Below are 16,985 nucleotides of genomic sequence, written 5' to 3'. Positions count from 1 at the left end.
CGCTCCTGTTGATCGAAGCATGATGATATATAGCCTATAGCCTTCCTCGATGAATGGGCTATCTAACACCAAAAGAATTTTTGAAATCGGACCAGTAGTTCCTGAGATTAGCGCGTTCATACGCCCAATTTCAGTAAGTATCCTTCGAAAAGAAAAACAAGAATTCAATCAGTGCAAGTCGTAAAGTCGGCAAGGCGGGCCGATCGCTTAACTTCGATCATAAAGCGGGCTTAGATGAATAAGCATTCTCTCACACGCAAGGCTTTGATTTATTCCGCCTCGTAAACTTACTGATAAATTTTATAGAGCCGTTAGGAGAGGTGGGGTTTTCGATTTTGCGAAAGTACAAAAGATACTAGTTATAATTCATTCCGTGATAGTCACGCAATTACCATATATGTATTTACTAGTGGTCCGCCCCGGCTTCGCCCGTGGTACATATTTCGCAATAAAAGGTAGCCTATGTCCTTTCTCGGGTATCAAAATATCTCCATACCAAATTTCATGCAAATTGGTTCAGTAGTTTAGGCGTGATTGAGTAACAGACAGACAGACAGAGTTACTTTCGCATTTATAATATTAGTATGGATTGAAGATGGTAACATCTCAGTTTTATTTCAAAGCATATTTTGCCTTGCTGCTTCCATTATAGTTGTTAATAAATTTGTTAACTAGTTTTAAGTTGAACATTGTTTCATAACAGTTAATCCGTGTGCAAGCACGTTAGTGTCAGAGCGTTTTCACATTATCCGATCCGATATCGGATATCGGAAGCCGATAGCCGATATCCGATATCGGAGGGAAGTAAAATGTATGAAATATGTACCTGTCTTTCACATTGTCCGGTCCGATATCGGATATCGGAGCCGACACCGATATTCCCAGTGGCTATCGGACGATAATGTTCAGTGTTGCCAACTCAATTTTCGAAAAGGCAGTATACCAACAGCAAAAAAGCACTAGTTTGTGTATTTTCAGTCTTATAGGGCGCTCAATCTTTAAAAAAATTCTTTGCTTTTAACCTAAAACCCTTTCTATTACAAGAAACCTTTTTTTATTAAGAAAACACACATTTAAGTATTTATAGGCATTTAAAATACGATTTATACGGCAGGTATTTTTATTTGCCGTATTAAAATATACGGCAATTAGCTGAACTGAAGTAAACAAAAATATATTGCGTTCTTAAATTCAAATATCTATCTTCGAAAACATTAGTGCCTAGAATTCTATCATCTTTATTTTATCTTATTCTGCCTCGCTCCTCCTCCTACTCGGATGTTGGTTGTGCTGTTTATTGTATTGTTGTCATTAAGTGCTTTATTTTTAACCGACTTCAAAAAAAGGAGGAGATTTCACACCGATTTTATTTTTATTTTGAATTTACAACAAAGAATACAATGTTTGAAAACTCTTAATTCTAAAATAATTGCTTATGACAATAAATTAATAATTTATATTGTATCTTTACTTGCAGGAAATTACAACAATCATATTACAAATATATTTGAACGAGTGACAATATTATTTTAGGATATTACAGTGTAATAAGAAAAAGAAAAGAAAATGTGAACAAAGATTGTATCACTTAATAAATTTATCATAGGTACTACATGAACTTTTATAAATGTATGTAGTGAAAAAATGACTAAATGACTAGGTACGTCTTGCTAAAAATACATTTAATAGATTTTGAAAGGTACATATTTACTAATATGTATTACTAAAACTATTAACTAATACTAGGTTGTAGTAGGTATTGATATAAATTTATTTAATTTATATGTAATGTGTTTACATAAGTATATTATGTTATACAAATGACCGATATCAAAACTATTTAGTAAATAGCACATCTAAATAATATGCAGTAATTTGTGATATCAAATCTTTTTTTTACATTTTACTTTTCTTTTTTGAAGTTGTTTTTCTTTATCGTAGTTATTTTTAATGTACGTATGTACAACACGCAGTATATTATTATTAGTCTGTGGTACAACTATGATTTATAACATTTGATTTTTTTTTAATTATACCTTTTTTTTATCAACTGGCAATTTAGTTTAGTTTTCTCTAAAAAATTCTGGCAACACTCATGATGATATCGGAACGATTTTATCGGACAATGTGAAAGGGCAAATTGTATCCAATATCGGATATCGGCTATCGGCGTCCGATATCCGATATCGGATCGGATAATGTGAAAACGCTCTCACGAAACGAAATCAAGATATATAGAGAGAGATTTGCATGTGCTTTTAGCTTGATGATTTCATCAGCTGGATACAAGTTTATATGGTAACACCAATTTGACATGAAACGGACAGTTGACATCTCTTTGATTGTCACTTGTCAGTTTTCGGACTCCGTATCTACTTGTTGGAACTTTGAATTCTATTCCATTTCCAAAACTTAAAATTAAATAGGATTACATTATTTTTAATCTAATTTTTATTTTATTATCATAATGGCGCGTGTGCTGGTTGGCGTTAAGCGAGTAATTGATTATGCAGTTAAAGTAAGTTTCAAAGTTCAAAGGTTACTTGTTGATACTTTTCAAGATCAAAATAAAGTATTCATTATTAACTTTTTTAATTGAAAAAAGAATATTGGGTTAAAACTGTCGGTACTGAGTAACTGAATATCATTTACATTTTTCAATATAGATTAGGGTCAAACCAGACAAGAGTGGTGTTGTTACTGATGGGGTGAAGCACTCCATGAATCCGTTTGATGAGATCGCTATCGAAGAGGCTGTGAGGATGAAGGAAAAGAAGCTGGCCAGTGAAGTAATCGCCGTATCATGTGGACCAGCGCAGTCGCAAGTATTTGACACAAATAAAAAAAAAAATGTATAATATAACCTCTGTAGTATTCTTTTTTTAAATTCGTTTTTCTCTATAGGAAACATTGAGGACAGCTTTAGCTATGGGAGCAGATAGAGCCATTCATGTGGAAGTAGCAGGAGCAGAGTATGAAACAATGCAGCCTCTGCATGTTGCCAAGATCCTTGCTAAACTATCACAAGATGAGAAAGCGGATTTAGTTATAGTAGGAAAACAGGTAAACATTATAAATTTTTGATAAACAGTAAGTTGTAAGTACATAATAGTAACGTTTTAAATAAACAATGTTTTTGTATCCTGATTTTATTTATAATATGAATATTTTCTTATTTTTTCTTTCAGGCCATTGATGATGACTCAAATCAAACTGCCCAAATGACTGCAGCTTTACTTGATTGGCCGCAAGGAACATTTGCATCAAAGGTAAACAATATTCACATTATTGTTTAACTAGAACAAAACTATAACACTATGATAAAACACGAAAAATCCATTAGATTTTCTTCTACATGTTAATTTATTTTACTCATTAAATTAGTTTTCCTTTTATCATAAAAATTTTAATACAGAAAGTATACAATTTTCATATCACATTGCTAACAGTCTAGTTATTTACATCAGATTAACATTGATAACCTCTTTATACAGATAACAGCTCTTGTATGATATTTTTGATTGTTTTAACTAAATAATATTCAAATATTACACAATAAGATGGTTAATTAGGGAATTTTGTGTATTATAGGAAAAAATCATCTTCAAACATTTCAAATTTTTCTATTCTGTAAAAAAATCTCATTTATTAAGCATTAAAAAAAGCTTTTAAAATAGTGTTTTTTCTTAATATGTGTGTGTATGTATTATCTTACAAGTGCAATGTATGATACATAAAGACATTTTAAGTTTGAAAAATCAGATGTTTTGCGCGAAGTGACAGTAGTACCCACCTCAACGCTTCGCTTATGAGGCGTGCAATAAATATCAAAATTTTTTTGTATATATTTTTTTTCATGATGTAAATTCTTAACGCTTTCAGGTAGAAAAAACAGACGCAGGATTAACAATAACTAGAGAAATTGATGGCGGTCTTGAAGTCATTAAGACTAAAATGCCAGCTGTAATCAGTGCTGACCTGAGGTTGAATGAGCCCAGATATGCTACACTGCCTAATATTATGGTGTGTAATTCTTTATATAACAACTTAATACAAAAAAAATATAAGTATCTGGAATTGAAAATTATTTTATCTTTCAAAATGAATTTATGGGACACTAGCTTTCCACCCGCAGCTTCGCCCGCGCAGGCAAAGAAAAACCCGCATAGTTCCCGTTCCCGTGGGATTTCCGGGATAAAACCTATCCTATTTCCCGGGATAAAAAGTAGCCTATGTCCTTTCTCGGGTATCAAAATATCTCTATACCAAATTTCATGCAAATTGGTTCAGTAGTTAAGGCGTGATTGAGTAACAGACAGACAGACAGAGTTACTTTCGCATTTATAATATTAGTATGGATTATATCTACAGTCCAGATACACATATAGCATTTTTTATATCAATCATGCATACTTAAAAAATACCATGTTGAAAAAAAATACCAAAAATACAATTATTATGTGAATTTCATTACCAAAAAAGTCTGTCATTTTGTCAAAGCTTGAATGTTTTGAAATGTATTAGATGGCGCAAAATTAAACACAAATTAACAATTCCAGAAAGCCAAAAAGAAGCCTATGAAGAAGGTAAGCGCCAAGGACCTTGGTGTGGACTTGTCGCCGAGGATCAAAGTATTGAGCGTAGAAGACCCTCCCGTCCGACAGGCCGGTTCCGTCGTCCCGGACGTCGACACACTCGTCGCCAAACTTAAGGAAGGCGGACATGTTTAAATAGTAAATAAAAGCAATAAACCATACACAATCCTCTTTATTAACTCAAACTTATATCAGATTTCCACAGACTCATGTAGATGTATATTTTAATATAACCTGTTGTTGTACAAACGTGTTTTATTTGATTATCTCTTACCAAATGCAGTTCTTATACTTAATTTAACATTACATTAACAACTAAAATTTATGATACAATTATAATTCACTATCTCCTGTCAACGCCGATTTTAAATCTAGACTATGCTTAAAATTAAGAATGATCGGCAGTACAAAACCAATAGGAACCTGGTCAAACAATGTGGGGCTCGGCAAATTTAAAATTATGTTTTAATGCTTATAAAAGTGAAAACAATATGGTCTAGGGACAATGCATAAAAATTATAAGTACATTTTGGCTCATCTGTTGCGCTTGTAAAACTTACAGACTCAGTGTAAACATAATACATAGTTCATTGATTTCAAATCTCTTGACATGGTAATAAATTTAGTACAAAGCTTCGCCGCTATACGGCTCGTACCACACGATCTTGCCTTCGAGGCAGCCAGTAACAAGCAGGTGGTGCCGTGGACTGAACTTGGAGCTAACGACCAGGTCCTGGTGGATGCCGAGGCTTTGACCCACGTCCCTCATTTGCGCTGGCCCGTTGAGATCTTGCACGACGTGGGAGAGCTCACTGCAGTTGTCATTGAGCGCCAATAGACGCATACCTCTACCGAACGGCGAACATACCAGCCGACCGTCCGCGGAAAAACATAATTCCTGTAAGGATATTGGTATGTCAGATGGTAGACGAATGGGAAAAAACTTTTGATTGGAGAATGAAAACCACTAACTACTGAATTACTTAAAATCAATTATGTACGAGGTGGAATTTTTATGGAACATTTATGCGAGTATGATACTTACATTAACATCATAAAATAAACACAACAATAAACAGTTTTAAAGATAAGTTTTTTTTTTTTAAACTGGCACTGAATGAAAAAGTCGTTAATTGGCGACATGACAATCTGAAGAACTCTGATTCGAATTGAAAAATTCTCTTTTTTTTTGGAAACCTATTTAACGAAGACAAATGGAGCGAAGCATTTATTAATAAGTTTCAAAAAATATTTATGAATATGTTGAAAATATAGGTAGTAAAGGGTTAAGTCACTAGTATAGCTCAATTTTATATTACCTTTATGAATCCTCTGCCTTCATTCGTCTCCTCTATATAGTAGAGCAGTCGATCCACATTCTGCCGTATATGATGTCTGCCGTCGAGCTCCTCGTCGCACGAGTCGCTGTCCCGCTCGCGCGCCGTGTTCGGCGTGTGGCCTGATGTGGACGGCATCATGCTGGAGTGTGATAGTTGTTATTGTGGATGGTGTTATGCAGTTGTGTTAATGTTTTTGTTTACTTTTAAGAATATCATTCTCACGTAAACGTAGCTAACAGCAGCATATCTACGTGTACAACAGCTATTATATAGTTATATATTTATCACACATTAAAAGAAGACCGGACCAGAACAATTAAAGTAAGTTAAAGAGGCATTTAGTAAAGTAAAATAATAACTTTTAACAAAAAATTTCATAATTTTTTTTCAAGTTAATTTACTATCAAAGATGTATCACAATAACTATATTAAGAAGCAAGGTTTTTTTACTATTTATCATACCTGTCTAATATTTACTTATCACATGGTGTAGAATTACCATTAAATTTTGTATCGCTGACGACTGTTGTTATGCCAATGTTGGCGCCCAGACACGTCACGTGCTGCAGACCTCATCATCGCACTTAGCAGCGTGCTGCCCGTGCCCAGCTCCCACTCACCTGTAGCCTTTTTTTTTGTAAGTGGGGAAATCTTGCATAGATACCCACGGCCTCCGGGGAAGAGGCCGTGGGTTATGTCGGATTTCTACCGACCAAAACTCCACTGTGTTCCGTCAACCCGCATCAACGACAGGGCCACGGGTATAGGTAGAATTCGTCCGTGACATTCACCTGTAGCCTGTAGACACGGCACAGGTCCGCATCATTCCCGCAACAATCTCACCTGTAGCCGCTGTGTGCGGGGGCGAGCGGGGGCGGGGGCGCGGGGGCCAGTCTCGGCGGGGGGCGCGCGGGCCGCGGCCGCAGGGCCGACGGCGGCGTGATACCCGTGTTGATGCCGAGGATGCGCTGCATGTTGAAGTTGCGCCCCACTTGACCTCTACACCCGTAGTGTGTCATTGTTTAATTTTATCGTGTTTGCTAGCATATCAAATAACGGTGGGTACGTCACGCTTAGTGCGAATATCGGATAAATAAGGGTAGGTAGCAAAATATCGTATTCGTAACCTATTCGTAAAAAAATCTGATGTAAATTCAATACTTTTTCATAAATGTAAATGAAAAACATTAAAAATATCTATGGCAAATAAATAATTTCATTTTAATATTTCAAGAAACAAAATTTTTTTTCACAATAAATGTGAGTTGATAGATACTTCATGTGAGCATACATTTTTTAAAATAAATTCATTATTATTTTAGAAAAAATTAAAATTAAATACGAAAATTAGTAAGATAATTTTACCTGCTATACATTTCTTGAAGCATTCTATGTTGTTTGATCGTTATGGACGCCTCCCACACGTCATTTTGAATACTGGACAGTCCCTGGATAAAAATATATTATTAAATTACAAGTAAATTAATTATGTATTTGAAAATAAAAGGGACTATAAACCAGATATGAAAATAGAAAAATACTAAAGGTACAAGAACAGAATAAGATCCTTAATTTGTTTAGTAAAAATGTTGTAAAAAATACAATAAGAAATTATTAATAGTACAACAGGCAAAATTATGTGCACAATTTAAACAATCCATCCAATTAATTGTATTTGCAACAAGTATAACACAATTTAATTATGATATAACAATAAAAAATTAACAAGTAGTGTATGCTCACAGAAAGCTTCCATCAACTCACCAACGCGAATCTCGCGGGGACAGGTTGGGGCGAAGCCTCGTTGGACGAGCCGGAGCTCGGCCCCGCCTCGGGCTCCGCCTCCTCGCGCTCCTGCCGCTCGCGGGACCGATCCACCGTTCTGATTATTATCAAACCCTCCATATATAAAAAGGAATATTTTTTGTAAGGTGGCATGCCCTTAAGAATTTGATATGAGTCGATCTTTCTATGTAATTTGAATCCGAATTTATGAAAAACAGTATTTAATGTTTTAGTTTAATACAGCCAGCGTAAAGACATACATATTTGAATAGGTAAAAGTAAAACAGAAAAAATCCATCATGAGGTGGGATTTAAACGTAGCTGTAGCAAGACCACTAGGTCAATCATGATGCCAAAAAAATCCAAATAAGTACAATATTAGTGTCAATAATAAGAGAATAGTGAATATGAGTAAATTTAATCATGCTACTATTTACAAAGCTAAAGGCATTACGCTTTTTTTATTTTACCTAAATTAACTCCAGTAACAAACAGTTAAAATAATGAAGAATATAAGTGCTTGTATTGTAGTTAATTAATTTGTTCTGGTCCAGCCTGAATATTTCTTTTACACATACCGTAGCACAGACACCATCGGCCGCAGCGCAGCTATAAACCTGTATTTATTATAAATGATCAACTCACGGTATGTGCGGCATGGAGTTCATCAGTCTTGGTGCAAGGGCAATATTGTTGTCATAATATCTAAACCTATACGCAGTATTAACCCATTGAGCCCCGAACGGCTCGATCGGTCCACGACACAATAGATTTTCTATTGTGTCTGTGATTCCGGGGCCTGAGTTATTAATAAATAAACAAAACTCACGGTATAGGCGGCACGGACGCCATGGGGCGTGGCACGCGGTAGGGGCGCGTGCGGCGGCGCGGCGTGCGGCGCGGCGCGGGGCGGCGCGGCGCGGGCGGCGGCGGCGAGCTGTCCCGCACGCTCTTGTCGCGCGAGCTCACCGGTTGGATGTCGTGGATGCACGACCACTGGGAAACGACACCATGTTTATGTTGTTATGTTTTATTTCCTCAGTTAGTCACTTGTGTAAACATAATTCATATAAAGTAACAAGCTATGTTTAAAATAAAATTGTAGTTTGTGAATAGACCAAACAGTGCATGCTTCTTATTTGTTATAATCTAGGCGTGTCATACTTCCATTGCAGACTGACTTGTTAAAACTTCAGTGTATTAATATAATAAATCCAAATTTAACTTTGTTATCTGGGTTTTATTTACTAAAAACCCTGCACAATAAACAACTAGAATCACAATCACAATCATTAATTTATGTGCATGATTAAAAGTAACCAATAGTTTTACTTTAAATGCAATATTTCTTAAATTTTTCATACACCCTACATTAAGAATTAACCACAACCAAGACCACATTTTTGTTTACACTCACCTCAGATCTGTCATCATGGCTTATGTTTCTGCTTAATGCACTCCAACCTTGAGGGTGAATCTGGAAATATATAAGGTGAAAGTGATATCTGTAAGTTAAAAAATGAATTGTGTTTTTTTATTACAATTAATTAATTTAAAAACAAATAAAATCAACAACAGTTATATCTGCCAGGCAACCATGTGGAGTTAGGTAAAAATGCGAAATATGTACTTATTCCAAAGTTTTTTTTTTTTACATTAATATTGAAAATTTATCTAAAACTCACCTGAAGAGCGCTAACAACCTCAGCATCGTTCCCTTCAGGAAAGTCGGACACAAATTCAACTCTGTTTTCAGTTCTTTTTGGGTCAAATAGATGATCATACATAGCAGCTATTGGAATTAATTGCTGGCTCATTTGCATCAACCTATATAAATTTGGCTGAAATAAAAATAAAATTTAGACTCGCTGTTTATGTATATAAAAAGATTTAAATAAAAAGATATATTATGTATTTAAGGCTGGAAAAAAAAGTACAAAATAACATTTTTTCTTCATCATCATTCTTAGGTCATAATATTAATGCTAGCTTGTTTTCTAGCTTATCATTTTACTCACATAACATATAGTTTATTATATTCTTAAACAAAATGTGATTTTGTAAGTATAAGAAATTTTCAATGCCTTAATATGCATGCTATAAAAAAAAGCTTTACCTTAAATCCATGCAAGTCCTGTGCTAACGTCAACAAATTTAAGTCATGGATAATAACAAGTAGTCCTCCTGTGGTGCACATCACCATTTGCCTTGCGTCTGGTGACAAGCGACATCTCATCAAACCAGGCGCATGAAATACTCTTTGGTATACCAGATTAAACTCAGTATATGAATTGATGTCCCATGTAAATATACTGCCGTCGAGCCCTGACGTGACTAGTAATTTGTCTTTTACAGAAAATTCTATATTTTTCACCCACTTGGAATGGCCAAGCAGTGATCTTATCTTTTTCTTCAGATGTCTGACGTCCCACAACGCTATTGTTGTGTCGTCTGAACATGTCGCAAACATTCTTCCATCTAAAAATCTGTGGTTATAACAATATTATTAATTTGTTCAAATTGAAGTCCCATACATTTTACAAATTATTACAGTTCACAGTTTTGCTGTTACATCATTAAATAAATTCACATAACTTTGTCAAAATTTTGTAATTGAGTTTGGATATTCTTTTAGCATCAACTCAAAGTTGTATTTTTTTAATACTGTAGTGAAATACAGTCAAGTAGACTTTACCAGTTGTTTTAGAGCTAGCGCGCACGAGCAACTTTGTCTCCGCAACTATTTTGTCTCTCCCATCAATTTGTATGGGGAGTTGCGTCGCTACGTGCGCGCACTTTCATACCATAGGTGGGAGAGACAAAATAGTTTCGGAGACAAAATAGTTGCGGAGACAAAGTTGCTCGTGCGCACACTGTCTTAGAAGCATATTTTAATAACAGTTTTCAACACTCCATTTAAATCAATATACTGAGGACTAATCATCACAACCAAATCAAATAAGAACATATCTACTAATATACTTACTTAACACAATTAACACAATCTGAATGAGCTCCATTTACTGAATGCATCCTTTGATGAGTAAGTGGATCAAATATTTGGATAGACTTTCTTTCACAAGCTGCTACTAAGAGAGACCTATAAAGTAATATAAGTAGATAAGAGTATTTTATTTCACATATTTATGTATTAAATCTAGATGTTGAATGTTATTCCATTAGGGTATTTTTTCAGTGTAAATGTGTAATGCTATATATTTTATGACTGTAGTTTCGTGACAAGAATATAAATATGATTTTAACCAAGGTTATATAAATTTCCGTCTTACCCGTCTGGGGAAAATTCAAGGTTGAATACACCACCCGTGGGAAGAGCGTTGTACTGATCGCAGTCCCAAGACGCTATGGGTTTCATACCACAATAGAGACTACGGGCCATTGCATCCCCAGCACCAATTGGTTTTTGGAACCCACATTCTCTTTGTATCATACGATAAGGACTAAACGCTGAGTATTTTGCCATAAAACTATCTTGGAAACACTTCGTGCCCATTTTGATTAAAATAATTAAACGGAATATACAAAAGGCGTTAAGTACACGGCATATCAGTAGAAATAAAATGCAACTTATGTTTTAATATTGTTTGTTTCACATGTTATTTTGGAAAAATGCTAAATTCCAATGAAAAGTTTATACTTTATTGACAATTTGACAGAGATGATAACCAGCTGACATGAAGTCGGTTGAACTGTCATTATTGATTAGGCAGATAAAATATTTATTCAGTAAAAATAAATATACAGACAAATAATAAATAATGCAAGACTAGAATTCTAGAAATGACCATCCATTTATTACTTAGATTTATAAATCTGTAGATTTATAAACCAGTTTTTAAGAATGAGACCCTACGTGCGCACGGTTTCTCTACCGAATCGGTTTTTTGCAGGATTCGGTTTAGTATTTCAATGAATGAGTTCACACATGCCGAGACACATGCATTCGGCTTCAAGACACGGCAAAAATACCGGATTTTGCTTATATTTAAATCCGATTATGCGGCTACACAACAATCCGGCCGTAATACATAATTTCAGATCCGTAGACGTTCTTTTATTAATAAATAACATTAATAACAACTAATATATTAAATTTATTGAAGTGTTTGTTTATACAGGGTGTCCCAAAAAGTATGGATGAACTGAAGCCAGGAGGTAGAGGACCTAGAGGGCTATCCGAATCACCCCCGTGTATGTTATGCGATTTTTCGTAGTTTCGGAGTTATGACTCTTTTTTCAATTTTTCACTTATCGCCGAGTACGATGAGATTTTGACTCATGGTGACGTCAGTTATAGCGGTAGATGCTTGATTTTTTTTGTGTGCTAAGCTGAAAGATAGGCCAATTCAGTATGGTAACATTTACTGTCGTAAGATCTTTGAATGGAATAAAAAAAAGAATTAAATGCCAAGAAAGATAAAATCACCCAGTAAGTTCACAACTTCAAGGGCCCGTAAAAAAATAAAATTACATAAAAAAAGTTTTCCGTTTGGCATTTAAAAACTTGCTCTATCCATCAGGTAGCTACGCTAAAAATTTTATTTTATTATTCAGAAGGCTTCAATCGAAAAATTGAAATCTAAATGTGATAAGTGCAAAAATTTAATTAACATGATGATTAATAAAAACAAATTAAAACCAATAAAAAGGTGTTCAATTACCAGAAATTTTTAAAATAACCCCGCTGTTAGTCGATTCAAGTGCCACACCACCATAAAAAGTTGTCTTTTAAATGTCTGAATGCCAATTTATCATTTTAATGGTTTCTTCTGCTATTATGAATTTCCGGGTTATTTCGTCCAAATTGTGGCATTCTCTCAAGTAGCCGAGGTCTTTGTAGTATCCCCATTGAAATAAATGAATGGGGTTTAGGTCGAGGGACCGTGGAGGCCAGGCTTTAAGGCAGGCGTCACCGGCGCATGCGCAGGCTGCAACAACCAATCCATCTTACAGGGTATCTTTGCCCTTTAACCTGGCCTACACGGTCCCCAGACAAAAATCCCATTGATTTTTTTCCGTGGGAATACTACAAAAACGAGAGAAAGCCACAATTTGGACGAAATAACCCCGAAATTCATAGTAGCAAAAGAAACCATTAAAAATGATAAAAGGGCATTCAGACATTTAAAGACAACTTTTTACGGTGATGTCGCACTTGCATTGACCAACAGCGGGGTTATTTTAAAAATTTCTGGTAATTAAGCACCTTTTTATTGGTTTTAATTTGTTTTTATTAATCATCATGTTAATTAAATTTTTGCACTTATCACATTTAGATTTCAATTTTTCGATTGAAGCCTTCTGAATAATAAAATTAAATTTTTAGGGTAGCTACCTGATGGATAGAGCAAGTTTTTAAATGCCAAACGGAAAACTTTTTTTATGTGATTTTATTTTTTTACGGGCCCTTGAAGTTGTGAACTTACTGGGTGATTTTATATTTCTTGGCATTTAATTCTTTTTTTTATTCCATTCAAAGATCTTATAGATCAAGAGCCCACGACGGCCAGACTTTCCTTTCTTTCGGAAAGTTGAAAGTTTCTCTGTATATGTCTCCTATACAGATAAGAACGACCGGCGACTATCAAGTTTGGGTTGTGGTTACTTTGGCAGGAAACAGGTAGTGAAGGTGTATAAAATAGTACCTAACTTTCATTATAGTTTAAAAGCTAAATTTTATATATGTTACTTGGGGACCTATGAAAAGACATTACCTTAAGAGCCAGACAGTTTTCATGGTTCTTACATCTAGCCAGACACATTTAAAAAATAACTAACATATCATCAAATTCACATAACTACCTAAAAGCGTAACAAATATGAAATAACCCACTAAAAACATTAGTTAACTATAATTATTAAAAAAATAAAAGTATAATATATAAGTAATAAAGTTATTACTTATCTTTTACTTAGACTTATGTTGATGGAATTTCACGTATCCCGATGACTTTTTTATTGTGTCATCGAGATACGTGAAATTTCATCAACATAAACCCCCGTAAAAGATAAGTAATAACTTTATTACTTATAATATTATACTTTTATTTTTTTAATAATTATAGTTAACTAATGTTTTAATGGGTTATTTCATATTTGTTACGCTTTTAGGTAGTTATGTGAATTTGATGATATGTTAGTTATTTTTTAAATGTGTCTGGCTAGATGGAAGAACCATGAAAACAGTCTGGCTCTTAAGGTAATGTCTTTTTATAGGTCCCCAAGTAACATATATAAAATTTAGCTTTTAAACTATAATGAAAGTTAGGTACTATTTTATACACCTTCACTACCTGTTTCCTGCCAAAGTAACCACAACCCAAACTTGATAGTCGCCGGTCGTTCTTATCTGTATAGGAGACATATACAGAGAAACTTTCAACTTTCCGAAAGAAAGGAAAGTCTGGCCGTCGTGGGCTCTTATATTATTACGACGGTAAATGTAACCATACTGAATTGACCTATCTTTCAGCTTAGCACACAAAAAAAATCAAGCATCTACCGCAATAATTGACGTCACCATGAGTCAAAATCTCATCGTACTCGGCAATAAGTGAAAAATTGAAAAAAGAGTCATAACTCCGAAACTACGAAAAATCGCATAACATACATGGGGGTGATTCGGATAGCCCTCTAGATCCTCTACCTCCTGGCTTCAGTTCATCCATACTTTTTGGGACACCCTGTATAAAAAATGAAACACAGCTATATTCAAAATCATCAAATTTAATCAAAATGTCACTGTATATTGATTTCATTATGATAAATTATTATATACAGTGAACATTAATTTCACTTAATTTATATTAATTTATTAAAATTATTTCAGAAATTATGCAATTTTTTCAATCATGCTACCATGTGCTAGGTGGCAGAAGTCCATTTGGTGGGGGAATATTTCCACTTTGCAAAACATTTTGTAAGAAAACTTCCAATCTTGTTTTAGGACCACCTTCATCAATATTCTGTAAAATATTTAGATAGTCCATACTTATTAGTTTAATTATTTTTGTAAACTGCTTTCCATAGTATCTATAGAACTCGGAACCACATACTGTAAAAAAATCATGCAATAATGTGGCACAAATATCAGGTTCAGGTTTTAAGTTGATAAATGAAGCCAGCCATTGCCACCCAAACTTTAAGCTGTGGGGATTTGAAGCTCTTATAAAAGAGGGCATCTTAGCAATCCAAATGGCACATCTCAGCCTGAATATACCAGACATTCTTTTCAGAAACTTATCCTGTTTCTCAACAACATCATCAGTATAGGTGTAACCTCTAGATAAATAAAATTCTTTATCTGTTTGTCCTTCTTTTTGTGGCAAAAACATGGGTACTAAATATGGACATTGTTGGTGAAAGTAAGCTTCTAAGAGTTTGCCAAATTCTGGAAATTCAAACCATAATACAACAGTTACAGCTGCTAAAGGAAATGCAGCCTCAGGTTTACTGGATACAAGAAGGTCACCTTGTCTCACAATTTTCTTAGCCAGTAAAGCTGTACAGTAATAAAGTCCTTGGGGATGTTGTGCAGCAGATACATATGCATCTGATATTTGCACCCTTTCTCCTCTAAGTAAATTAGCTAATTTTTCCAATGTTTTCTTCATATGTGAACCGCTTACAGATGATAAAGTATTCACGGGTGTATTTACAGCTTTCTGACAATCAAATCTAAACTTTTTCATATTACTATCTTCGAGGAGTCCCTTATATTTATTTTCATAATCAAATAAAAATCTTTGTAATTCTGAATAATATGTGTAGTTCTTTTCTGAATAAAACAAGGGTCCTGATCTTTTTGCAACCTCCTTAGCTTCTTGTTGTTTCTTTAATAATTCCTCTTCTTTTGCTTTTTGTTCTTCAAATTCTTTCTTCTTAATTTCCTCTTCTTGTTGTTTCTTTATTTGCTGCTCACTTTTAAGAGTATTGAGATCTTCTATTATTTTTGTTTTTATATTCTCCATATTTGAAGTCAAGATCTCTGCTTGCTTCACTTCTTTGTCTGTGATTTGACCACTTTTACAATAATCCATGATTTTAGACATATTGCTAAGAATAGTTTGTATTGAAGAAGAGTATTTACTTACAACATCTTCAGACTGTTCAATGCTCATAATTTCATTAGAACAAATTAATATTTTTGTGTGGCTATCCGTAATATTGGCATACCTAGTTGTAGCTTTATTGGTTTCTTCAAGTAGTCTGTTCATGTTTTCAATAGTGTCCCGACTAATGAAAGACTGATATTTCTGTTCATCTAATTTAGCTTTTTCTAGAACTGACATATTATCATTCTCTTTGAGCTGCTTGATCATTTGCAATTTACGAGCTCTTAATTCAAGAGATTTGCGTTCATAATCTTCACTTTGTTTTTTCCAGTAACTGCGCATGGTTTCTGCATGTTTAGCTCTCATATTTTCAATTTTATTTTTAAACCATAATTCGGATGACTCTTGCAATGAAGCTTCATATCTTTTAAGCAATAAAGTATATCGCAAATCTTCACCAAGCTTATCTTCTAACAAATTGATTACTTCTTCTGGCTGTTCAGGTTGTTCCTCCTGTATAGTTACAGTTTTTTTTAATGGGCTCCGTGGACCTATTGTCACCTCTTTCACTTGTGGACTAATTTCTGCAGCCTTTGTTAACGCTGAAATACGTAGCCGCTCAAATCCTGCTAGCTGATCTAAAATACTAATATCCCCATATTTAGAACTGCTTCTACATCGAGGTGAATTGTCAATACTTGAAAAAGAGTCTTCCATTTTGGGAATTATGCTCTTGATTCAATAGTTCGATGGACAAACTGTCCATATATCTTCGTGGAATTTTATAACTTGCTTATTTGCCAAATAAAAATAATTTTATTTTGAACATTACTACTTTGTATTGCGGGATACGATCATAGGATACGATTGCGGAATGCGGGTATAAATGTCAATTGTCGAATGTTGACAGTTGACACATGGTTGATACAGATTAACAAAGCGTCAGATTACAATGGTGATCACACCACAGATAACTTTATACTAGTGGCATGTTTGCCACTCGTTTGCCACTAGTAGACACATATTACTTGCTCTGTGTGAGACAAGAAGCTTATATCTAATACACTGGAGATTGCACTATGACCATTAACTTGTAACAAGAAAATATGACGTTGAATGACGCCTGTGTTTTTATCCCTTTCACACCTAACGTGGCAAGTACATTCTCCCTCTACGGTATGGTAGAGGGA

The 16,985-nt window shown here is 34.5% G+C and overlaps 3 protein-coding genes across 4 annotated transcripts; 1 reads left to right on the top strand and 2 right to left on the bottom strand.

Annotated features, from left to right (window-relative positions):
- Nucleotides 1–2,340: 2,340 nt before the first annotated feature.
- On the top strand, nucleotides 2,341–4,844 carry Etfb (Electron transfer flavoprotein beta subunit). The gene is made up of 6 exons (XM_090112369.1): nucleotides 2,341–2,518; nucleotides 2,667–2,825; nucleotides 2,905–3,063; nucleotides 3,189–3,269; nucleotides 3,883–4,023; nucleotides 4,560–4,844. The coding sequence occupies exons 1-6, from the start codon at nucleotides 2,468–2,470 to the stop codon at nucleotides 4,728–4,730; spliced, it is 762 nt and encodes a 253-aa protein (XP_089968495.1). The 5' UTR covers nucleotides 2,341–2,467; the 3' UTR covers nucleotides 4,731–4,844.
- Nucleotides 4,752–11,432, bottom strand: LOC149900789 (DDB1- and CUL4-associated factor 10 homolog). 2 transcript variants are annotated; one of them, XM_090112366.1, is made up of 11 exons: nucleotides 11,011–11,432; nucleotides 10,707–10,820; nucleotides 9,837–10,206; nucleotides 9,406–9,561; nucleotides 9,138–9,197; nucleotides 8,550–8,716; nucleotides 7,700–7,817; nucleotides 7,301–7,383; nucleotides 6,779–6,934; nucleotides 5,915–6,074; nucleotides 4,752–5,493 (listed from the first exon to the last, which is right to left on the bottom strand). In XM_090112366.1, exons 1-11 carry the CDS (start codon nucleotides 11,232–11,234, stop codon nucleotides 5,218–5,220), a joined length of 1,884 nt encoding a protein of 627 aa, XP_089968492.1. In that variant the 5' UTR covers nucleotides 11,235–11,432; the 3' UTR covers nucleotides 4,752–5,217. The 2 variants fall into 2 exon arrangements, with proteins under 2 accessions (XP_089968492.1, XP_089968494.1); XM_090112368.1 differs by lacking the exons at nucleotides 6,779–6,934; nucleotides 7,301–7,383; nucleotides 7,700–7,817 and having other exon boundaries at nucleotides 11,011–11,430.
- A 3,019-nt stretch (nucleotides 11,433–14,451) lies between these two features.
- Gle1 (Gle1 RNA export mediator) lies at nucleotides 14,452–16,649 on the bottom strand. Its single transcript, XM_090112580.1, has one exon. It carries the CDS (start codon nucleotides 16,510–16,512, stop codon nucleotides 14,596–14,598), a length of 1,917 nt encoding a protein of 638 aa, XP_089968706.1. The 5' UTR covers nucleotides 16,513–16,649; the 3' UTR covers nucleotides 14,452–14,595.
- Between the last annotated feature and the right edge of the window lie 336 nt (nucleotides 16,650–16,985).

The sequence above is a fragment of the Colias eurytheme genome, chromosome 18 (genome assembly GCF_061535395.1).
Source record: "Colias eurytheme isolate Ceu_HAF_F1 chromosome 18, ilColEury1 Martin Lab GWU primary, whole genome shotgun sequence".
In the NCBI taxonomy this organism is placed as follows: Eukaryota; Metazoa; Arthropoda; class Insecta; order Lepidoptera; family Pieridae; genus Colias; species Colias eurytheme.
This window is presented reverse-complemented; position numbering and strand designations above follow the sequence as displayed.

Excerpts from the sequence above, each read along its gene's own strand:
- Etfb (XM_090112369.1), top strand. The coding sequence starts at position 2,468 with ATGGCGCGTGTGCTGGTTGGCGTTAAGCGAGTAATTGATTATGCAGTT. Across the intron at positions 2,519-2,666 it reads TAATTGATTATGCAGTTAAA|ATTAGGGTCAAACCAGACAA; the intron begins GTAAGTTTCAAA and ends TTTTCAATATAG. Across the intron at positions 2,826-2,904 it reads GTGGACCAGCGCAGTCGCAA|GAAACATTGAGGACAGCTTT; the intron begins GTATTTGACACA and ends TTTTCTCTATAG.
- LOC149900789 (XM_090112366.1), bottom strand. The coding sequence starts at position 11,234 with ATGGGCACGAAGTGTTTCCAAGATAGTTTTATGGCAAAATACTCAGCG. Across the intron at positions 10,207-10,706 it reads GATTGTGTTAATTGTGTTAA|ATTTTTAGATGGAAGAATGT; the intron begins GTAAGTATATTA and ends TTATAACCACAG. Across the intron at positions 6,075-6,778 it reads CCCGCACACAGCGGCTACAG|CATGATGCCGTCCACATCAG; the intron begins GTGAGATTGTTG and ends ATCACACTCCAG.
- Gle1 (XM_090112580.1), bottom strand. The coding sequence starts at position 16,512 with ATGGAAGACTCTTTTTCAAGTATTGACAATTCACCTCGATGTAGAAGC.